At 33.0% G+C, this 16,977-nt stretch overlaps 3 protein-coding genes across 3 annotated transcripts; 1 reads left to right on the top strand and 2 right to left on the bottom strand.

Annotated features, from left to right (window-relative positions):
* Window positions 1-163: 163 nt before the first annotated feature.
* Window positions 164-2,732, top strand: LOC124939674 (replication factor C subunit 5-like). Its single transcript, XM_047480128.1, has 10 exons — window positions 164-316; window positions 398-430; window positions 610-781; window positions 880-1,058; window positions 1,236-1,372; window positions 1,713-1,808; window positions 1,909-1,978; window positions 2,047-2,124; window positions 2,227-2,302; window positions 2,498-2,732. Exons 1-10 carry the CDS (start codon window positions 164-166, stop codon window positions 2,554-2,556), a joined length of 1,053 nt encoding a protein of 350 aa, XP_047336084.1. The 3' UTR covers window positions 2,557-2,732.
* Window positions 2,733-3,938: 1,206 nt separating this feature from the next.
* On the bottom strand, window positions 3,939-12,009 carry LOC124937706 (protein transport protein SEC23). Its single transcript, XM_047478015.1, has 12 exons — window positions 11,139-12,009; window positions 10,307-10,480; window positions 8,842-9,003; window positions 8,149-8,291; window positions 7,057-7,132; window positions 6,802-6,977; window positions 6,635-6,716; window positions 6,217-6,294; window positions 5,456-5,617; window positions 5,083-5,346; window positions 4,818-4,922; window positions 3,939-4,280 (listed from the first exon to the last, which is right to left on the bottom strand). The coding sequence occupies exons 1-12, from the start codon at window positions 11,859-11,861 to the stop codon at window positions 4,140-4,142; spliced, it is 2,286 nt and encodes a 761-aa protein (XP_047333971.1). The 5' UTR covers window positions 11,862-12,009; the 3' UTR covers window positions 3,939-4,139.
* Window positions 11,872-16,303, bottom strand: LOC124939673 (non-specific phospholipase C3-like). Its single transcript, XM_047480127.1, has 6 exons — window positions 15,984-16,303; window positions 15,321-15,656; window positions 13,573-13,982; window positions 13,308-13,478; window positions 12,913-13,211; window positions 11,872-12,021 (listed from the first exon to the last, which is right to left on the bottom strand). The coding sequence occupies exons 1-6, from the start codon at window positions 16,301-16,303 to the stop codon at window positions 11,872-11,874; spliced, it is 1,686 nt and encodes a 561-aa protein (XP_047336083.1).
* Between the last annotated feature and the right edge of the window lie 674 nt (window positions 16,304-16,977).

Here is a 16,977-nt window from a genome sequence, read left to right as displayed (position 1 = left end):
ACTTCCAAACCATCCCCGCAAAATTTGCAAGCACCTCTTGGAAGTGTTTTTCTTTGGGCAGACAAGTATCGACCAGAGACTTTAGAAAAATTCATCTGTAACAGGGATAAAGCTTTGGAGCTTCTGCAGGCAATGGTATAAAATGGAATATTGAGTATATCTCATGAATGTATTGTTGAACAACCAATCTCTCTTATTACAGAATAAAGAAGAACATCATTGTGGTCATTTCATATTCGAAGGACCACCTGGAGTGGGAAAGAGAACCATGATCACTGCCCTGCTTCGAGATACTTTTGGCCAAGATAAAGTACAGGTACTAACTAGCACATATGAACAAGCTGTAAAATAACAGCAAATCATGTTTATTAATGTCTTCTTCTCGTTTTTCTTACAGGCAACCGAACAACCCATTACATTTCTGTTAAAGGTAAGTTAAATAAATCCAGGATAGTTGACTTGTTCAGTTTAGCAACTTATAATACCATAGATAACAAGAATAAAATCTTACTAAAAAAAGATATTGCAAAATCAAAAATAGAAACAGATTCTACTAACAGTCTTCAGATAAGTTAGTGGCGAAAACCAATATCCAACCTTTGGCTGTAGGGGGAAGCCATAGGAAGTATTGAAGTAAAGGCAAAGGTATCATCTCAACATGTTGAAGTAAATATTGATAAAGTGAAGGGATATGAAAAGCATGTTATCATTGATCTTATCAAAGAGAACTCCAACAGGCTTCCAAATGTATCAATGAAATGCAGGAGAGAAGAACGCCGGGGTATTATAGTCTTTTTTCCACTTTCAAAAAGCAAAGAAATACTAGTGTGTATGACAGTATAATAAACCCACAAAATTGTTTTTCCAACATCTGTGCAGCTATTGTCCTATATGAAGCAGATCAGATTTCTGCTGATGTCCTACCGTATATCAGGTGGCTACTTGAGAAGTACAGAGGCCGCAATTCCTTGTTTTTCTGTTGCACAAAAGCTTCAAAGCTTCAATCTCTAACATCACTTTGTACAGTTGTTCAACTTAATGCACCTTCCATTGAAAATGTAAGAACATGCTACTCCCTATTTGGAAACACAGAGATACTAATATTTTGGATCAAAAGATGTATATGGGATATATGTGACTCATGAACACCATGACTTCCCACAAAGTACAAACCTATATTACATCTATTAAAACTTCATCCCTACAAAATTGAGCATTTTCTCTTGCAATTTCAGATAGTTGATGTTCTGAAATTCATAGCAAAGAAAGAAGGGATTGATTTGCCCCTCAATTTGGCTGTAAGGATTGCTAATAACTCAAAGAACAACCTAAGGCAAGCCATTCGTTCATTTGAAGCCACGTGGAATTGCAGGTAACCATTTTCCATTCTATTACTAAGATAATAAGTTTGCATGCACCCACCATGAAAGCTCAAGTGAAAAGAGTCTTGAACTTGAAAAATAAGGTCTCAAACTCAAATCTCACTGAAAGCACCTTGATTGAAGTGGGGGTCATGATAAGGCTTGAAAAGTAAGGTCTCAAGCTCAAATCTCACTGAAAGCACCTTGATTGGAGTGGGTTCATGACAGTAAGATGTTGTGTTAGCCTACTCCAGGAAATAAACCTTGCTCTAAAGAAGAAGAAAAAATGTTTCATGCTTTTTGTTGCTTGTGATATATTTCTTTCTTTGCTTGTGTTGATTCATCTTATAGTCCTCAATTAAAGGAAGACCAAGAAATTAAGACGGGTTGGGAAGATGATATTGAAGATATCGCAAGAAGCATAATAGAAGAGCAGAGCCCAAAACAGTAAGTATTTCAGTATAATCAATCTTGCATAACAATTACAATACAAATAGAGTATACCCGAAACAATCTAGACTCCTCAGATGCTAATAATTCTCTATAGGTTGTATATCATAAGGAGGAAACTACAAAATATTTTGGAGCACAATGTTTCTCTGGAGTTCTTCTTCATGGTAAAACGTAATTCTTCTCTAACATGGATAAAAGTGCTTATTAGCTAACTTAAGTCTCTTATGTGCAGACTCTAATGAGAGAACTGATGAAACATTTGCCAGACCAGTTACAAACACAAATGGAGAAAATGCACAAAGATTATATTGTACAAATTCAACACTCTCAACTTCAGTTTATCTATTTTTTGGCATGCCACTATAACACAAGGTAACCCAGATAATTGACAAGCCACTTTATCATGTACCAGGATCGACTTGAGGAAATGAACAAAAGACAAAAAGATCCCATCAGAAGGAATGCTCAGCATTTCCTCAGGATTGAAGGTAAACATAATTATATCATATGGTATTTATCGTTTTTAAAATCCTGTTCAAGAAATAAAATGAGGATTCAGTCAACCAACATAAGCTTCAAGAAAGATACAAGAATAACCAGCTAATAAGAAATCCTCCAGCAATCCATTTTTTTTGTATGTTCCATAATCAAACTAAACTAATTTATTTCTCAACTTCTTTCAGCGTTCATAGCAAAATTCATGAGCTGGTACAAGGCTACAGCAGTGAACAGAAGGATCTGATTGATTAGATTGTTCCTTTTAAAAGAGACTCCTTGCAGTATCTTCAAAATACTCTTGAAGTAAAGTACTTATGATATAGTAGTATTGGACTATTTCGTTTGATTGGTCAAGCTACTCCTTGTGACTTGGAAAGCCAACTCAATAATAAATGTCAAATAACAATAAATGTTCATCAATACTCTCTATTGTTACATTCTGCAAATAAAACCATGCATATAGCCTTGTAAACCTGTTTTTTTCGTCATTACATACAAGCTAGAAGCAAGGAAAAGACAAAAGAGGGAGGGAGACGAAAGACCACAATACACAAAGTTAGATATCCCCCAAGGTATCAGAGAGGAAAAAACCGCAGGTGACATAAGAACCTTTCACCTTTGAAAAGAAGATCAAAATAGCACCCTAAACTTGTAGCCAACTAGGCCAAGTTACCAAATAAGCTCTTAACTTGTACATATCTGATCAAACAAACCTTCCGTCAACTAGCTGTTATATGTCATCATGTTAGAAATGACACATATGTAAAAGACCGCAGTGTATACATGGCTGAAATGGACAACTTTTAAATGTAATACATAATAACGTGTCAGAGAGCTTATGTAATCCAGTATGTACAAATAATTGATGTCTTACACGATCCTCTTGAAAATTTAGGGACTTATTTGATCTTGAGCTATAAGTTCAGGGGGAGAACCTCACACAAAGAATTTGGCATAACTTATGCAGCTCATACATTCTTTTCATTGGCACTTCATAGAATATATGTTTTAGGCTGGATGAACTTAATATATGTCTAATTAAGCACATCATGTACTATGACTTCATAAGAGGCATAATAGAAAGGACTCCAGAAAAGTTTCTTATAATAGAACAACATACATGTATGAATTAATCTTCTAACAAAAATTAATCTTTTAACAAAAATTGTAAGTGCGTGTCACTTAAGAGAGGTAGTTCTAGAACATTTTCCCATCATAGCAAATAAATTTCAATGTTAATAGATGATGTACCTCTCACCCATCCATAATCCCTCCCTCAACACAATAAATAAATTAATCAAATTTTAGCTGTGGGATCTTCTTCACTAACTAGATGTTGGAATGACAAAAAAAATAGAGATAACCTTGGTCAGAGAATGACCCTTCATTGTTTAGAATCATAATCATTCAACAATGCAGCTTCACGAAGTCCTAATGCTAGTACACTGCTTTGAGTGTAATTCCAATAGATAAATAAGCAAATTTTACATAGAAATGAGATTCAAATTGAATTTATTGAGCTTCAATAATTTCAACAATGATGTAACAAGAGCTTCATGATTTGGAGTCCAAGAAAAAGCATTAACATCTGGCTTGGCCAGGTCAAGAAAATTCTGTGAAAAAATATTGTATGAAACAATGTCAAATTATTGATTATCAAAGCAATAGCTTTTGCATACAAACCAAAATATAAAAAAGAATCTCAAAAGAACAAAATAAAATAGACTATTACTGTACAACCATTTAGGTAACACGAGTTTTACAAAATTCATGGCCAAGTTGTACTCTATTTGTCAGCTAACCTCTGAGAAGGGTCACTGAAGAACTCTACTGAACTGCTAACCTCTGAAGATGATCCATAAAGACCTCAAAGCTAACATCATCCGTGAAGATTATTTCCCTTTCATGAGAAGGCATGTCAGAAGTGTATGTAGCAGAAGGGTTCAATTTTGCCAACAGGAAACGAGCCTGCACAGATAAAGTAAATATATAAACATTTATGCATCTTTCATGTTGCTTACAGCAATTAAATGAGGAAAATTGGAGGCATGCACACCGCGTCCACTAACTTCCCAAAAAAAGAGCTCAAGAACTGTCTATGTAACCACAAAATAAATGCAAAACATACATTTGTGTGTGTGTTAAGTGGGGTGGGGGTGGCAGAGGGATCATCTATGAAGAGTAGATACTCAATGCAATAGTATATCCCAATCTTCAGGACAATTCGTGAATAATGTTCAAAATTCATTTTTCTTCCATATTGTCAATGTACTTCACATAATTTAATTTAATTTCTTTACAGACCAAGTCATCCATTAATACTTGACATATAAACTACTGTCAATGTACTTCACATATTCAGAATCTTTAATTCCATAACTTATATTCAGTAATATGAGTTAGTTCTATAATTTTACCAAAAACAAAATGAGAGTAAATTATGCAGTACATGTAGCACGCATATGCCTTGACAAGTTCATTACAAAAGGAATTAATCAGTAATACCTGTGAGCCATGTTGATCACAAATGACGAGACGAGGTACAGGAAATCTCTCCTTAATTATAGCATCTGCATCATCTAGAGGGAGCAGAAGCAATTGCGCAAATGGCTGCAAAAATAGGTTATGTGTCACAAAGGCAAGAAAAAAAGGACTATAGAAAGCAAGAAACTGAAAGTTGACAAGATCATTATATAAATGTGACTTCTAAGAATCTATAATAATGTATATATTTCCCCCATCATCTGTGAGGTACTCCAGAATGGATTACCGCGTGCTCCGGCTGATTATGATATCCTGCTTTTCGCCATTGGGCGACAGTTGCTCCATGAAATACAACTACTGTAAAATAAGAGTCCAAAAGTAGGATCCTGTCTGCTGCAATGGCTGCGACATCTAGCATAGCGGGTTCAGGGCCAGAATGAAAAGAATATGAAATCAATGAAGGCTGAATCATCACAACCGAGTTAGTGACATTTTCATGGTTCAGAATTATCCTAAAGTATGCCGTCTCATCTGGGCTATTATTGAAAACCTGGTCAACAAAATAAAGCATTACGAACATTGACCAATGAAAAAGTGGCAAAGTGCACATACCTCTTAATAATGTTAAAAATCAGCAAAATAATCAATACTAATAGTACCTGCACAAACTGAGAACGCCGCAAATGGAACATAAACTGTGGATATATTGAAAAGCGGGGAGATAAGCTGAATGAAGATGGGTGATCCTTTTGGTAGTCACCAAATCGAGAACATAAATGTATCAATGACTTATCCAGCCATCTAATTGGGTCAAACTCTGCCTGCAGACAGTCTATATCAGTAAGAAGACAATAGAAGGTATAGCATTCACAAGAAAAGGAACATATGACAATAGACATCTTCAGTGTCAAATAAACTAGACAGATCAGGCGGTCTACAATTAGACCTAGACTAGATACTGAAAGAACATAATGACATCAAGTAAGCAGATGAGACAGCCTCAACAATGGTCCGATGGAAGCTTCCTGTTGAGCATACTGGTAGCACATAACCCTGGTTATTCAGGCAAGGTGCAGGGAAGAAAAAAGTTGTTACTTAGTAAAAAGAGGAAGATAATATGATTAGGAAACCAAAAGCAGATAGAATGAGACAGGAAAAATATATTCCAATTAAAGAACATTACCCTTCCTATATATTCAATAAACTTGCACTCCAATAAACACACCAAAGCACAATAACTCCAAAACACAGTAACCATGCACATAATGAAAATAGCTGGCTAATCTATTAGCTCTTTTAACTCTGTTGGTTATGTCATGCATTAGTGATAACATTCAACCCAAAAATAATAATAATAAAAAGAATGTCAATGTAAATAGTTTATTATATCATCATAACTTCTAAAGGCATTTGTGATTACCTCAGATTCCATTTTGAAAGAAACTAGACGTGCCATGACTACAGCAGCGGCTTCTTGATCAAACCCAGCAATCAACTCCTGTAACATACAATAAAATTATTGGCTACACATAATTGAGAACAAAGCAACAACCAAATACATATGGAATATAAAACACAAAATAGAAAGAAAATGGCATCAAATAGACACCTAGTAGTAGTATTAACTAGTGAAAACATGCAAGTTTGCAATGATAGATAATACTTTGACATTTATCAAAAATCCTTCCTACCCAATGTCAAATACAAAATGGAAACAAAAAATAACATAGGCAAATGATATTAGAGATATATGCTTCCAGAAGCCAAGTAGCAACTAGTAAAAAGAGCTAATTTTACATAGCTGAAAACAAGCTCATGACAGATCATAATGCACTTGCCTGTGTACTTCCAGGCCCAGCAACCCATCTTCTGGAAAGTGTAGTGGCACGAAGTCGCATTAGACCATTTGGATGCTGATAACTATGGTAGAATATCTAAGTCAGAACGTCAAATAAGGCCAGAGAATAAAAGCATTTCCAAAGAAGCTAAAGCAAAGAGTCCCTACTATGTTAGAAATTGGAAGTAGAACTGGTTGCTTGTAACTTGGCCAGTAACATCTGGGTTGTCCTTTTTCACAATCTCAAAGAATAGGCACAAAGATGTGCTTTTGTCAAGTCCACACATCTTCCATGCTGTTGTGTTACCTTGACCAATGACGGTTTCAGAGGATAAAGAACCCTTCTGCACATTACAGCATATCAATTTGTATTCCTTTTTTAATATTGCAGAACTACGATTTTCCCTTATATCTTGATAGTACCTTTTCAAGAGAAGCACAAGGACCAACAACTCCTTGAATCTTGATATCCTTCGAGCAATTGACCTCAAAAATACCACTGATAAAAGTTATAGTGATTACAAAACCAGGCCAGCAAGTAAGACAGTTCAAGTTTGAAACATGATTGTACATGGGAAACCCAACCATATTGTAAAACATCATATCAAGCATAGAGTTGTGAGAAAATATGAGAAGATTGAAGCAAAACGATCAGGTAATCACAAGATCCAACAGCACTATGAAGCTTTATTAAATCAACAGGTCTACCATTCCAAAAACAGGCGTACATTATTAATAAAGTTCATGGGTAATTTTTCTTATTTAAGTATATGGGTATTAATTTTATTTTAAATTGAGATGCTTTTCCATTAGTCTCCGATGTCACGGAGACCAAGCGTATGGGTATTTTTACCCCAAATGAAAAGGTTCATGTAAGAAATTTGCATTTTTTCCCTTTAAACTTTATCCCCCTAAAGACCTACAACTTAGTAAGTCGCCTCTAAAGGTCCTTTATGCATTTCAAGAAAGCTGGATAACCTCAGATTGGGCCAACAAGCAGAACGTCCAATCCATTTATGCCTATTCCAACTTAAACAATATTTTCACCTAAAATTCTTATAGAATCAATGAATTTTGATCAAACAATGATAATATGGCATGCACAATCAATGTTAAGCATCTAGCACCCAAGAAAACATATATGCATGAATTCACTTGGCATATCTGACTTTTCTTTGGAAGGGAAACAAAATCCAAAGCACAAGAGAGCAATACTTTACAAAAATAACAAGCAGTACTTTTGGAGCTACTTATTCATCTCTGAGTTACCTACTTGTAGATGGAATGACAAACATGTCTCAGTGAAAGTAAACCACCAGAAGTCAGTTCATGGAAGGTTAATTATGCTACACCAAAATAGACTAATAGAAGCGTGGAATTAATAAGAAACCAAATGACAAACTTTTGAAGAAACTAGACAAAGCTGCTTTGTGTATCATGTTATTTTTTCTTCATAAAGTTCAGTTTAATAGCCTGCTATAATAAAAGTAGAGCAAAATATCAATCAAACCTTACTTTGATGACAGACCAAGATCATAATCACCACTTTGGAAAACATGTCTAAGTGAATCCTTGAAGACTGAATGGCCAAAGCTTTCTGCAAGCACCACTAATCCTCCAGTTCTTTCTACAGCTATCTTAAGTTCGGCCACCCCAACCTAGGAAACAAGAAAGAAGTATGGATGCTCATGCATAGATCTAAAAGTTATTAATTTGTAAAAGGAAAAAGAAAGAATGTTTCTGACAGGGTTACAAATCATTTCATTTCAAATCTCCCTTGCTGCATAAATTTCTTCTCTTGGTGTGATGGCAATGTCTAAGTCTGCTCTTCCTTTTTATTTTTCTTCTTTTTTTTTTGCAGATGACCTCAATATATAATTATAATTATATATAGGTGATTTGGTTGCTTTGTGTAAAAATTGTTGGTGACATCACTTTATTCCTTTGTGCATAGATAATTTAACCAAGTGAAAACATATTCAACAAAATTCTATATCAAACACTATCCTCCTTTAACTCTCCCTATACAGCTCCACAGATATTACTTAAAACATATCAAAATGAGCAGTAGACGAGGAGAAACGAAAGCATTTCGATCTTTAGCATGTAAAAAGAAAAGAAAATGAAAAATAAATAGTAAGTGGAAGATATTGAAAAATGAAATGACTAAACAATAAGAAACCAACAAATGGTTGGAAAAAATAATACCTGGTCAAGTGCACAAGCAAAGAGATCCAATACATGCCCTTGATGTACAAGCTGTCTACTAAGCCCTTCATAAAACTTTACAGCTTTGTGATAGTTGGGAGCAGAATCTTTATCAAGGTCTTTGTGCGATCGGATGGGTTCAGACAAACTTTTTGACACAATCTGACAATTTCAGGGTGCAAACAAGAGACAGTGAAGTGTGTTATCCTCTAATATAACAAGAAATGTTATGTTTTACAGCAAGATAATTTTTTTAAAATCAAAGAGAGGAGAAGGGAATCTGGACTCTCCTTATGCAAGATAGGAGTTACAAAATCCAAGAGCAAAGAAAAGCACACAGAAACATCAGTTCTAACCAAAACAGGCCTAATCATGCAAAAGAAGAAACGTGGTCTTATTCATTTTTTACTGAGAAGCAGCCTTATCTTGCTATAACTCAATAAGATAATGTTTGATTTAGGAAAAGAGAATCAAGGGGAGGTGGATGTCTTCATAGAACATAGTCAGGTAAAGTACTGGATGGATGGATGAAGCTTCCTGTTCCCAATGCTGAAGGCTAAGCAAATATCTAATCCAGAAACGAAAACGAGTATTTTCTCTGGTTCTCATCTAGAAACAGATCCAGATTAGATTACTATTAGGGATAATAGTGTGATATGTTGATTTAAAAAATATTGTGGGTATTTCTATGTTGGAAAAAAAAAAAATATATATATATATATATATATATTTCAAATAGGCCCAATACTTAATTCATGGAATCCCCACCACAAAGTACAACCATGTTAGCCTTAGTTAAGTGTCAATAGAGGTCAATTGATAAGGAGTGAAGATTCCAATAAAGAAATAGATTTAACATATTAATGACCTTAATATCACTAAAAGCAAACTCTGTACAAATTAGGTCCCTTGGCAAATTAATAGCCAATGCAAGTCCCAGAGGTCACTAGGTTTAAGCAAGCCAGGGCCTCTCATGTTCTTACGATCAGCTGTTCTTATGACTGCTAATTATATCCCAAATTTCCAACAAACAAAAATATTTTCCTAAATACTGCATTGCATTGGAGGGCATGAAGATCTTATTGTACGGGTTGATAATTTTTTTTTATCTTATTGACATTTAATATTTTTTCTCTTCTTCTATTCTTTTGCTTTTGTTTCTCTTCTCCCTTCCATCAATAAACGCATTTTGCGTGTTCTTTTTAATGAAGAGTGACCTTTTAAAAAAAATGAAGATCTTATCGTATTATAAACAAGGATTATTATGTTTTTTCTCATCAATGATTATTATGTTTCAATCAATATATAATTATATATAAAACACTTACATATATCAACATAGCAATCAAAGTAATAATCATTGTAACCAAATAGGGTTGCATATTTAAAACCTGTAGAACTATTATCATCAAGACAAATTATATAAACATATTTACATAATCCAAGTATGGTTTAAAAAACTTACAGAACCAGGCCCCTCAGTGGATGGACCGCCCACAAATGCCATTATTCTAGCCCCAGAACCTGGGACACATGCCCCCAACAAATGTGCAGCCACACTTAATGCTGTGCCAGTGCACCTTGTGGCCCTCTGGTCTGCTGGAACAGGCCAAGGATCTTTCTGAAGTTCTTCCAATACCTAAACAAAGTACAGAAGTCATTATGAAGACTGTGTACCTAGAATAAGATACGAATCACCAGAATACATTATTTTCATTCTCTAAAAGGCACATACTGGGATTTATTCTCACCTTAGCTCTATCAATAATCCCACAGCAAACAATGAACAAAAGTTAACAATTCTTCAATAGTTCAGCAATAACTAACAAAAAAATACACTTCTTCGTTTAGAACCAGAGTTAAAAAAGACCCCGCATGCCAAAAGTTCAACACCCAACAAGCATATTGCAATCTATATTCAACTAACTCCATGAAACTAATTCACAATTTTTCACTATTCATCAGCTGCCATGCATCAAAACTAACGAATAAATTTGTCTTGCACATATTGAATTAACATAAAAGTTCTCAATTAAATCAATGTTCAACTATTATTTAGAAAATCTTTGTCGATACTCACTAACCAAATGAGCTAATAATATCCACATAAAAGCGAGAATATTATAATTCACTTGCCAAACCAAGAATACCAACATAGAGCACACTGCATTGGAGAAACTGAGAAGTTCACATTTAGGGACATCATCATCTCAAATTGAAAAAGAATAAACTGATACCCAACAAATCACACATTTTCCAAGAGGTGCTATAATAATTCATCAGGGTATAAGACCTACCGTATTGATGGTGAACTCACTCTCGGAAGCAGGCAACAAGAATCGTGCAATTGTCTCCGGCGAGAGCCCATCCCTCACGCCAGCAACCACACCAGTCACTGGCTTCGGTTTCTTTACAAAGAAATTCATCTGTTCCAACACTTGATCTTTAGTGATCTCCTTAGACCCCCTAAACACATATACTTTGGGAATCTGACTAAAACCCAATTCATGAACACACACATAAGCCCCGAATGTTATCAGACCGAGAAGCGAATTCTCTGGCAAAAGTCCAACTGCCTGTGACAAAGCAGACTTGAGAAACCCAATTTCCTCCTCGATCATACATGTATCCACAACAAAGAGAAAAACCGGCGGGACAGTTGCTTTTTCCGAAGGGGATTCATACTCGATCGTGGTGTACTGAGGGAAGAGCTCCGCGGGAAGGTTTTCATCGGAGATTGAGTGGTAATGAGGAGGGAAATGATTACGTTGGAGACAGAAAGGACAGATCCAGATCTTAGCGGGGAAATCAACGATGGAGAATGGATTGAGAACCGATCGGCAATTACGACAACGGAGAGGGGAGTAAGGGAGGACAGGCATCGAAGGGAATGACTTTATAACGGTGTAAATTGCGGCAACGGGAACGACGCAGTTGGCTGATTCTTGCTTGGTTCCTGGTATAACGTTCCATGGCATGCGTACGGAGTCTTGGGCCTCCAGGTCAAGGAATTCCGCCATGAAAGTGTCACTAGAAGAAATTGCAGCTGCTGCAGAAGATCGTCGTCTCTAATGGCGGATTGCTGCCTTGACGATCGTCGTCTCTAATGGTGGATTGCTGCCTTGAAGATCGGCAACTGCTGTTTACACTGCACTGGTGAAATCGGCCTCTGTATTTCCCCTGTAAATGTTTTAGCTTTCCATTTTAACATTTTTATAATTTTTATATTTTAATTAAAATTTTATTAATTATTATTAAGTAAAATATTAAATAATGATGATATAATAAATTAAGATAATAATATTAATAATATAAAAAATAATTTTAAATTTTTATTTTAATTAAATAAAATAATAAAAAATACCTTTTTATTCTTATATTAATTCTTATACCCTACCTCAAACACAAAAATTATAAATTATTCAAATTTATAAATTATATATAATTTATGTAATTTTTTATAATTTAAACAAAAAAAATTATAAAATAGGATATATTTATTTATATTTTATATAATTTGTATCTTCTATTTATTACATATTCATCATATATTTATAAAATATTTAATTGATTCAAACAATATAAACTACAATGTAATCTCTAGCTGCACATAGTAATGACAAACTATTGATAAAAAAAGTCCTTTATATTTTAAAAGGTGTTCAAATTAGTTCTCAAACATTTAAAAATGAATTAAGATGGTGCACAAATATTTTTATTTATTTTTTTATAAAGAAACAAAGAATTTCAGTTTTTTATTTTGGAAATAATTTGCTTATGACTTAAGAAATAAAAATATTAGTCATTTAAACTCTATTGAAAAAACAATGAGAATAAAAAAAAAAAAAACTAAATAAAATATGGACACATTTTTTCGTCAACATTTTTACTAAAAAATAATTCAAATAAGATTAAAAAAACAATACAACTATTGTCAAATTAAAATTACTAACAATCAGACAAGAATACTAATTAAAACATAATAAATCAACTTATAATCCATACGAAAATATTCATTATTACGAAACAAATTTATTTACTGCAAGTTATGTAAGAAAATAACTTAGAAACAAATGATTTGTGCGACGACAATGATGGTGTATCATCTTCTAGAATGCAAATATGTGAATCATCAGCACCATTCTTCTCAGCCTTTTCACATTCATTCAAGAACTTCATGAACGAAGAATTGACATACTCGACAGCTTGAGAAACCGTCATACCTTCCACAATTTTATGTGGGTAAATATCCTTTCTATGATCTCCGCACAAGACTGCACTCATTTGTATCATTTCTGCTTGAAAATCATTCAATTTTGCATTATCTCTTGCTTCGGCTTGTCTCAATGGAACTGGTTGAGATAGTGTAACTACATCGAACATATTTAAATTTTCAACCAAATGAAAATCGGTCAATAGAAAAATGGATGATTTTAAAATTTTACATAAATTATTGAACAAATTACCTGGGCAATCTGTTCTTGGAGTTTGCCTATTTAAGATAATATCAAAAGTTCCAGCCCATGCATCTCTTTTGGTCAAGAACTCATTTAAGTTGAAAATTTTCTTCACAGTAGCAGGAATGGATGAATGCTCAAACTCAGAAGAAGAATAAGGCCCTGAAGGTCCATGCATCACTGTGCACCCGCACCACATGATACAAGTTTCGTCGATTAATACAAAATGTAATTGTTAAATAAAATAAAATAAATGTAAGTGTGACAATAGTACCTGTACCACGTTCAATCCAGGGAGAAATGAAGATAGCAGGTACTCTTACTCCAAGTCGATCGAACTTAAAGTTATACGGTTCGGGCCCAACAAGACCATCAGGGCTCGGCACATCAGACATTGGTGTTGGCACGTGATCATAAAATCCCCCATGCTCATCGTAAATTATGACGAACAATATTTCGTTCCATTGGGGACTCGATCTTAATGCCTCGTACACTTCCTTTATAAACTTTTGGCCTTGGAAAACGTCGTGAGATGGGTGATCGTCGTTTCCAGGAAATAAAGGAAGGTCGTAAAACCTTTGTTCAATCACCACATAGTTAGGTAGCTTTCCTTCCTTGCAATGGTGCTTGAAGTGCAAGTCAAATGCATGGAAGTTCTTAATATACTTCAATTTCCTTAGATTCCTATACATAAATAAATTAATAAGCAATAAAAATTAAATTTGTAGTATAAAAAATATATATTTAGTCCATTTCAAAACTTGTTCAATAGTAAGGTGTAAATGTAATTATGCAATTGAATAATTAGTTTAAATATTAATTGAGAATTTGGATATAATTGAGAAACTAAATACAGTGTTTAAATGTTTCTATATCTAATTGAGAAATTAATAAATAGTTTCTGAATATTGATTTAGATATATATATATATATATATATATATATATATATATATATATATATATATATTAGTATGAAATCATTATTATTATTATTATTATTTTAACAAAGTTAACGAGACCTCCAAAACATTTTATAACACTTTAATTTAAGATATTTTTAATAAAAAATAAATCTGAATTTTTAATTTATTTTAAAAAAAACTCTTGTGAAAGTTAGTAAGACCTCCTAAAATGATTATGAAAGTATCGAAATTCTTGAGTTTTAAAAAAAAAATATTTTTTAATTAATAATTTTATGAACGTGGAGATAAATAAATAAAATTAATGAATTATTTAAAGACCCAACAAGTCTTTACATACTTTTTTTATTCATGTATTTTAAATAGTGCTACTGTTTTATATTATGATATTTATAATATACAGCTATTTAAAATAATTGTTGTCTAAAGGTCAACCAAGAAGATAGAGTAGTAATTACATCAAGAAAACCACAAAGTAAAAATATAAGGGTGTGTTAGATTTATACAAAATTTTAGTTAAAGGAAAAATAAAATAGTCATACAATATTCATATATACCTTATACCCAAAAGATCTGTTCAGAACAAAATATAAGTTCATTAGTCATTTTTTAGGTTTAATTGAATATTTATATAAATATTCTTAGAAAGTTATTAGAATAATCTCATAAATATTATCAAATATCAAAAGAAAGTTATAACAATTTATTTGAACTCACTTATAAGAACAACACAAAAATAAAAGAATATTTATAGATAAAAAAATAATATTTTTAAAAGTTAGAATATGGGTTATATATATCAATGAAATTTGATTTAGATATTTAAACAAACAACAAAAAAATCATAATAAAAAGTTAATTAATTTATATAAAATCAACATCATTATCTATCATTTATATATATATATATATATATATATATATATATATATTATAATCCAATTAATTAAGATTGGATAAATCAACTATATGATAGGTCAATGGTTTAATTCCACATGTGATATCAAAATATCAAAATTATAAACTACCAATAATTTATCTCTAAAAGAATATAAAACAACAACAAAAAGTGTGATGATTTATTTGAAAATAAAAAATACCTGTAGAACAGAGTGGCAGGAGGATATTGATAGTATATGCCAAAGGTATATCCATGTTGATCCAATGACTCAAAAATTGTTTTCTGAGGAAACCCTTTTATCAACAACTTTGTGTCATTGCCCGTGGCGCCATGCGAGGTGGCAGAGTGCACAAACAGTCGGTTCGGTTGTGTCGACGCTGGAACCGAAGCGAACCACCGGTCGCACACTCCGAACTCCTCCACCAGCTCCTTGTACACCGGCACTGCATCTGGTTTGTATCCATTCATCACTGCCTCCGACATACCTTTCATTTTCGCCTCTGCGTCCTGAGCAAAACCTCCCATATTGGGTTGCCTTAAACAAACATTATAAGATCATATTCTTAATCATCTACTACTAAACAAAATACAAAAATAATATAAGAATATGAAGACTCAATTGAAAATTGATATTCATGGATTTTATGTAACCATTTTATTTTATAAAATATATATATATATATATTTGTATGATAGTTTAATGTTAAAATTAATAAAAATAAGATAGTTGATTTATTTTTTACATGAAATGTTGTATGCATCAAAAGGTCGGGTCGCGACACGAGTCTGGGTCAATACACGACTCTGAGCTGACCCGACCCAGATCTGACCTGACGGTGCTGGCCTCTTGCTAGTTACTTACCTCAGCTGGCTGGCAGTAGTGGCGGAATCTTGGCTCCAAGGCTGACCAAAGACCTGTTCATAGATCTCCTGAATGGAGTGGCCCGGGTCTGGCTCGACGTAGACGGACCTGTCCCCAAAGAAGAGACGGGCCGAGGATGGATCTGAGGTGGAGATGAGGTTGGATTCGGCTCCGGTGACTCCGTTAATTTCCGGGTTAAGGGATTTCATCCAGCCGAGCATGTGGTCGAAGGAACGATTCTCTTGAACCAGAACCACCACCGTTTTGATGGGGCACGGTGGGCTAGCCATTGAAGATGATGTCGTCTCTTCAATTGCCATTTCCAAGTTGAGATATGCTTTGGCCAAGAAATAGAAAGGAAGAATACAATAGCATAACACTGATTAGAATCATTTATATATATTATTCAAAAGAGTAGTTGGATTTGTTTTTGTTTTTTACTTTCAAGATTTGTATTAGTTTTTTTTTTATATAGTTATCCTTTTAATGATTAAAATATTTCGTCCACTAAAACATTTTAAATTTATTTTTATTAAATTTTAATTTTAAATATAAATTTCATTTTAATAATTTAATTATTTAAAAATGTAAATAAATGTATTTATTTATCAAATAAGTTTTTTTCAATAAAAAATATATAATAATAAAAACTTATTTAATAAAAAACAAATTATTTTTATTTTTATTTGGTTTAATTATTATAACAGTGAGGATGTATAATTTTATTTCTAAAAAACTAGAGATATACTAACCAAAAAAAATGACGGAAAGTAATTTAGTTTTGGTTAATTTAAGTAATTTAAAATTTCTTTTACAAGTTGGGAATTTTTTAAATTAAATTTATTTGATTTATTTTTTATTTAAATCAGAATATATGATAAATGATATTTTTATTAAATATATAGAAGTTATTTATAAAAAAAATTGTTTAGATGCATAATTTTATTATTATTTGCAGTTAGTTGTCTATTCTTCATTAAATTGTAAAAAGCTA

The sequence above is a fragment of the Impatiens glandulifera genome, chromosome 5 (genome assembly GCF_907164915.1).
Source record: "Impatiens glandulifera chromosome 5, dImpGla2.1, whole genome shotgun sequence".
Taxonomy (NCBI): Eukaryota; Viridiplantae; Streptophyta; class Magnoliopsida; order Ericales; family Balsaminaceae; genus Impatiens; species Impatiens glandulifera.
Note: the sequence above shows the minus strand (reverse complement) of the source record. Positions and strands in the feature narration are given on the sequence as shown.

Coding starts and splice junctions, on each gene's coding strand:
- LOC124939674 (XM_047480128.1), top strand. CDS start 164: ATGAATGTATTGTTGAACAACCAATCTCTCTTATTACAGAATAAAGAA. Junction 317..397: donor TTGGCCAAGATAAAGTACAG/GTACTAACTAGC, acceptor TTTTTCTTACAG/GCAACCGAACAACCCATTAC. Junction 1,809..1,908: donor GAAGAGCAGAGCCCAAAACA/GTAAGTATTTCA, acceptor AATTCTCTATAG/GTTGTATATCATAAGGAGGA.
- LOC124939673 (XM_047480127.1), bottom strand. CDS start 16,303: ATGGCAATTGAAGAGACGACATCATCTTCAATGGCTAGCCCACCGTGC. Junction 15,657..15,983: donor ACTACTGCCAGCCAGCTGAG/GTAAGTAACTAG, acceptor TGTTTGTTTAAG/GCAACCCAATATGGGAGGTT. Junction 13,212..13,307: donor TCCAAGAACAGATTGCCCAG/GTAATTTGTTCA, acceptor TGTTCGATGTAG/TTACACTATCTCAACCAGTT.
- LOC124937706 (XM_047478015.1), bottom strand. CDS start 11,861: ATGGCGGAATTCCTTGACCTGGAGGCCCAAGACTCCGTACGCATGCCA. Junction 9,004..10,306: donor CCACTGAGGGGCCTGGTTCT/GTAAGTTTTTTA, acceptor TGAAATTGTCAG/ATTGTGTCAAAAAGTTTGTC. Junction 7,133..8,148: donor GATCTTGGTCTGTCATCAAA/GTAAGGTTTGAT, acceptor AACTTTTATCAG/TGGTATTTTTGAGGTCAATT.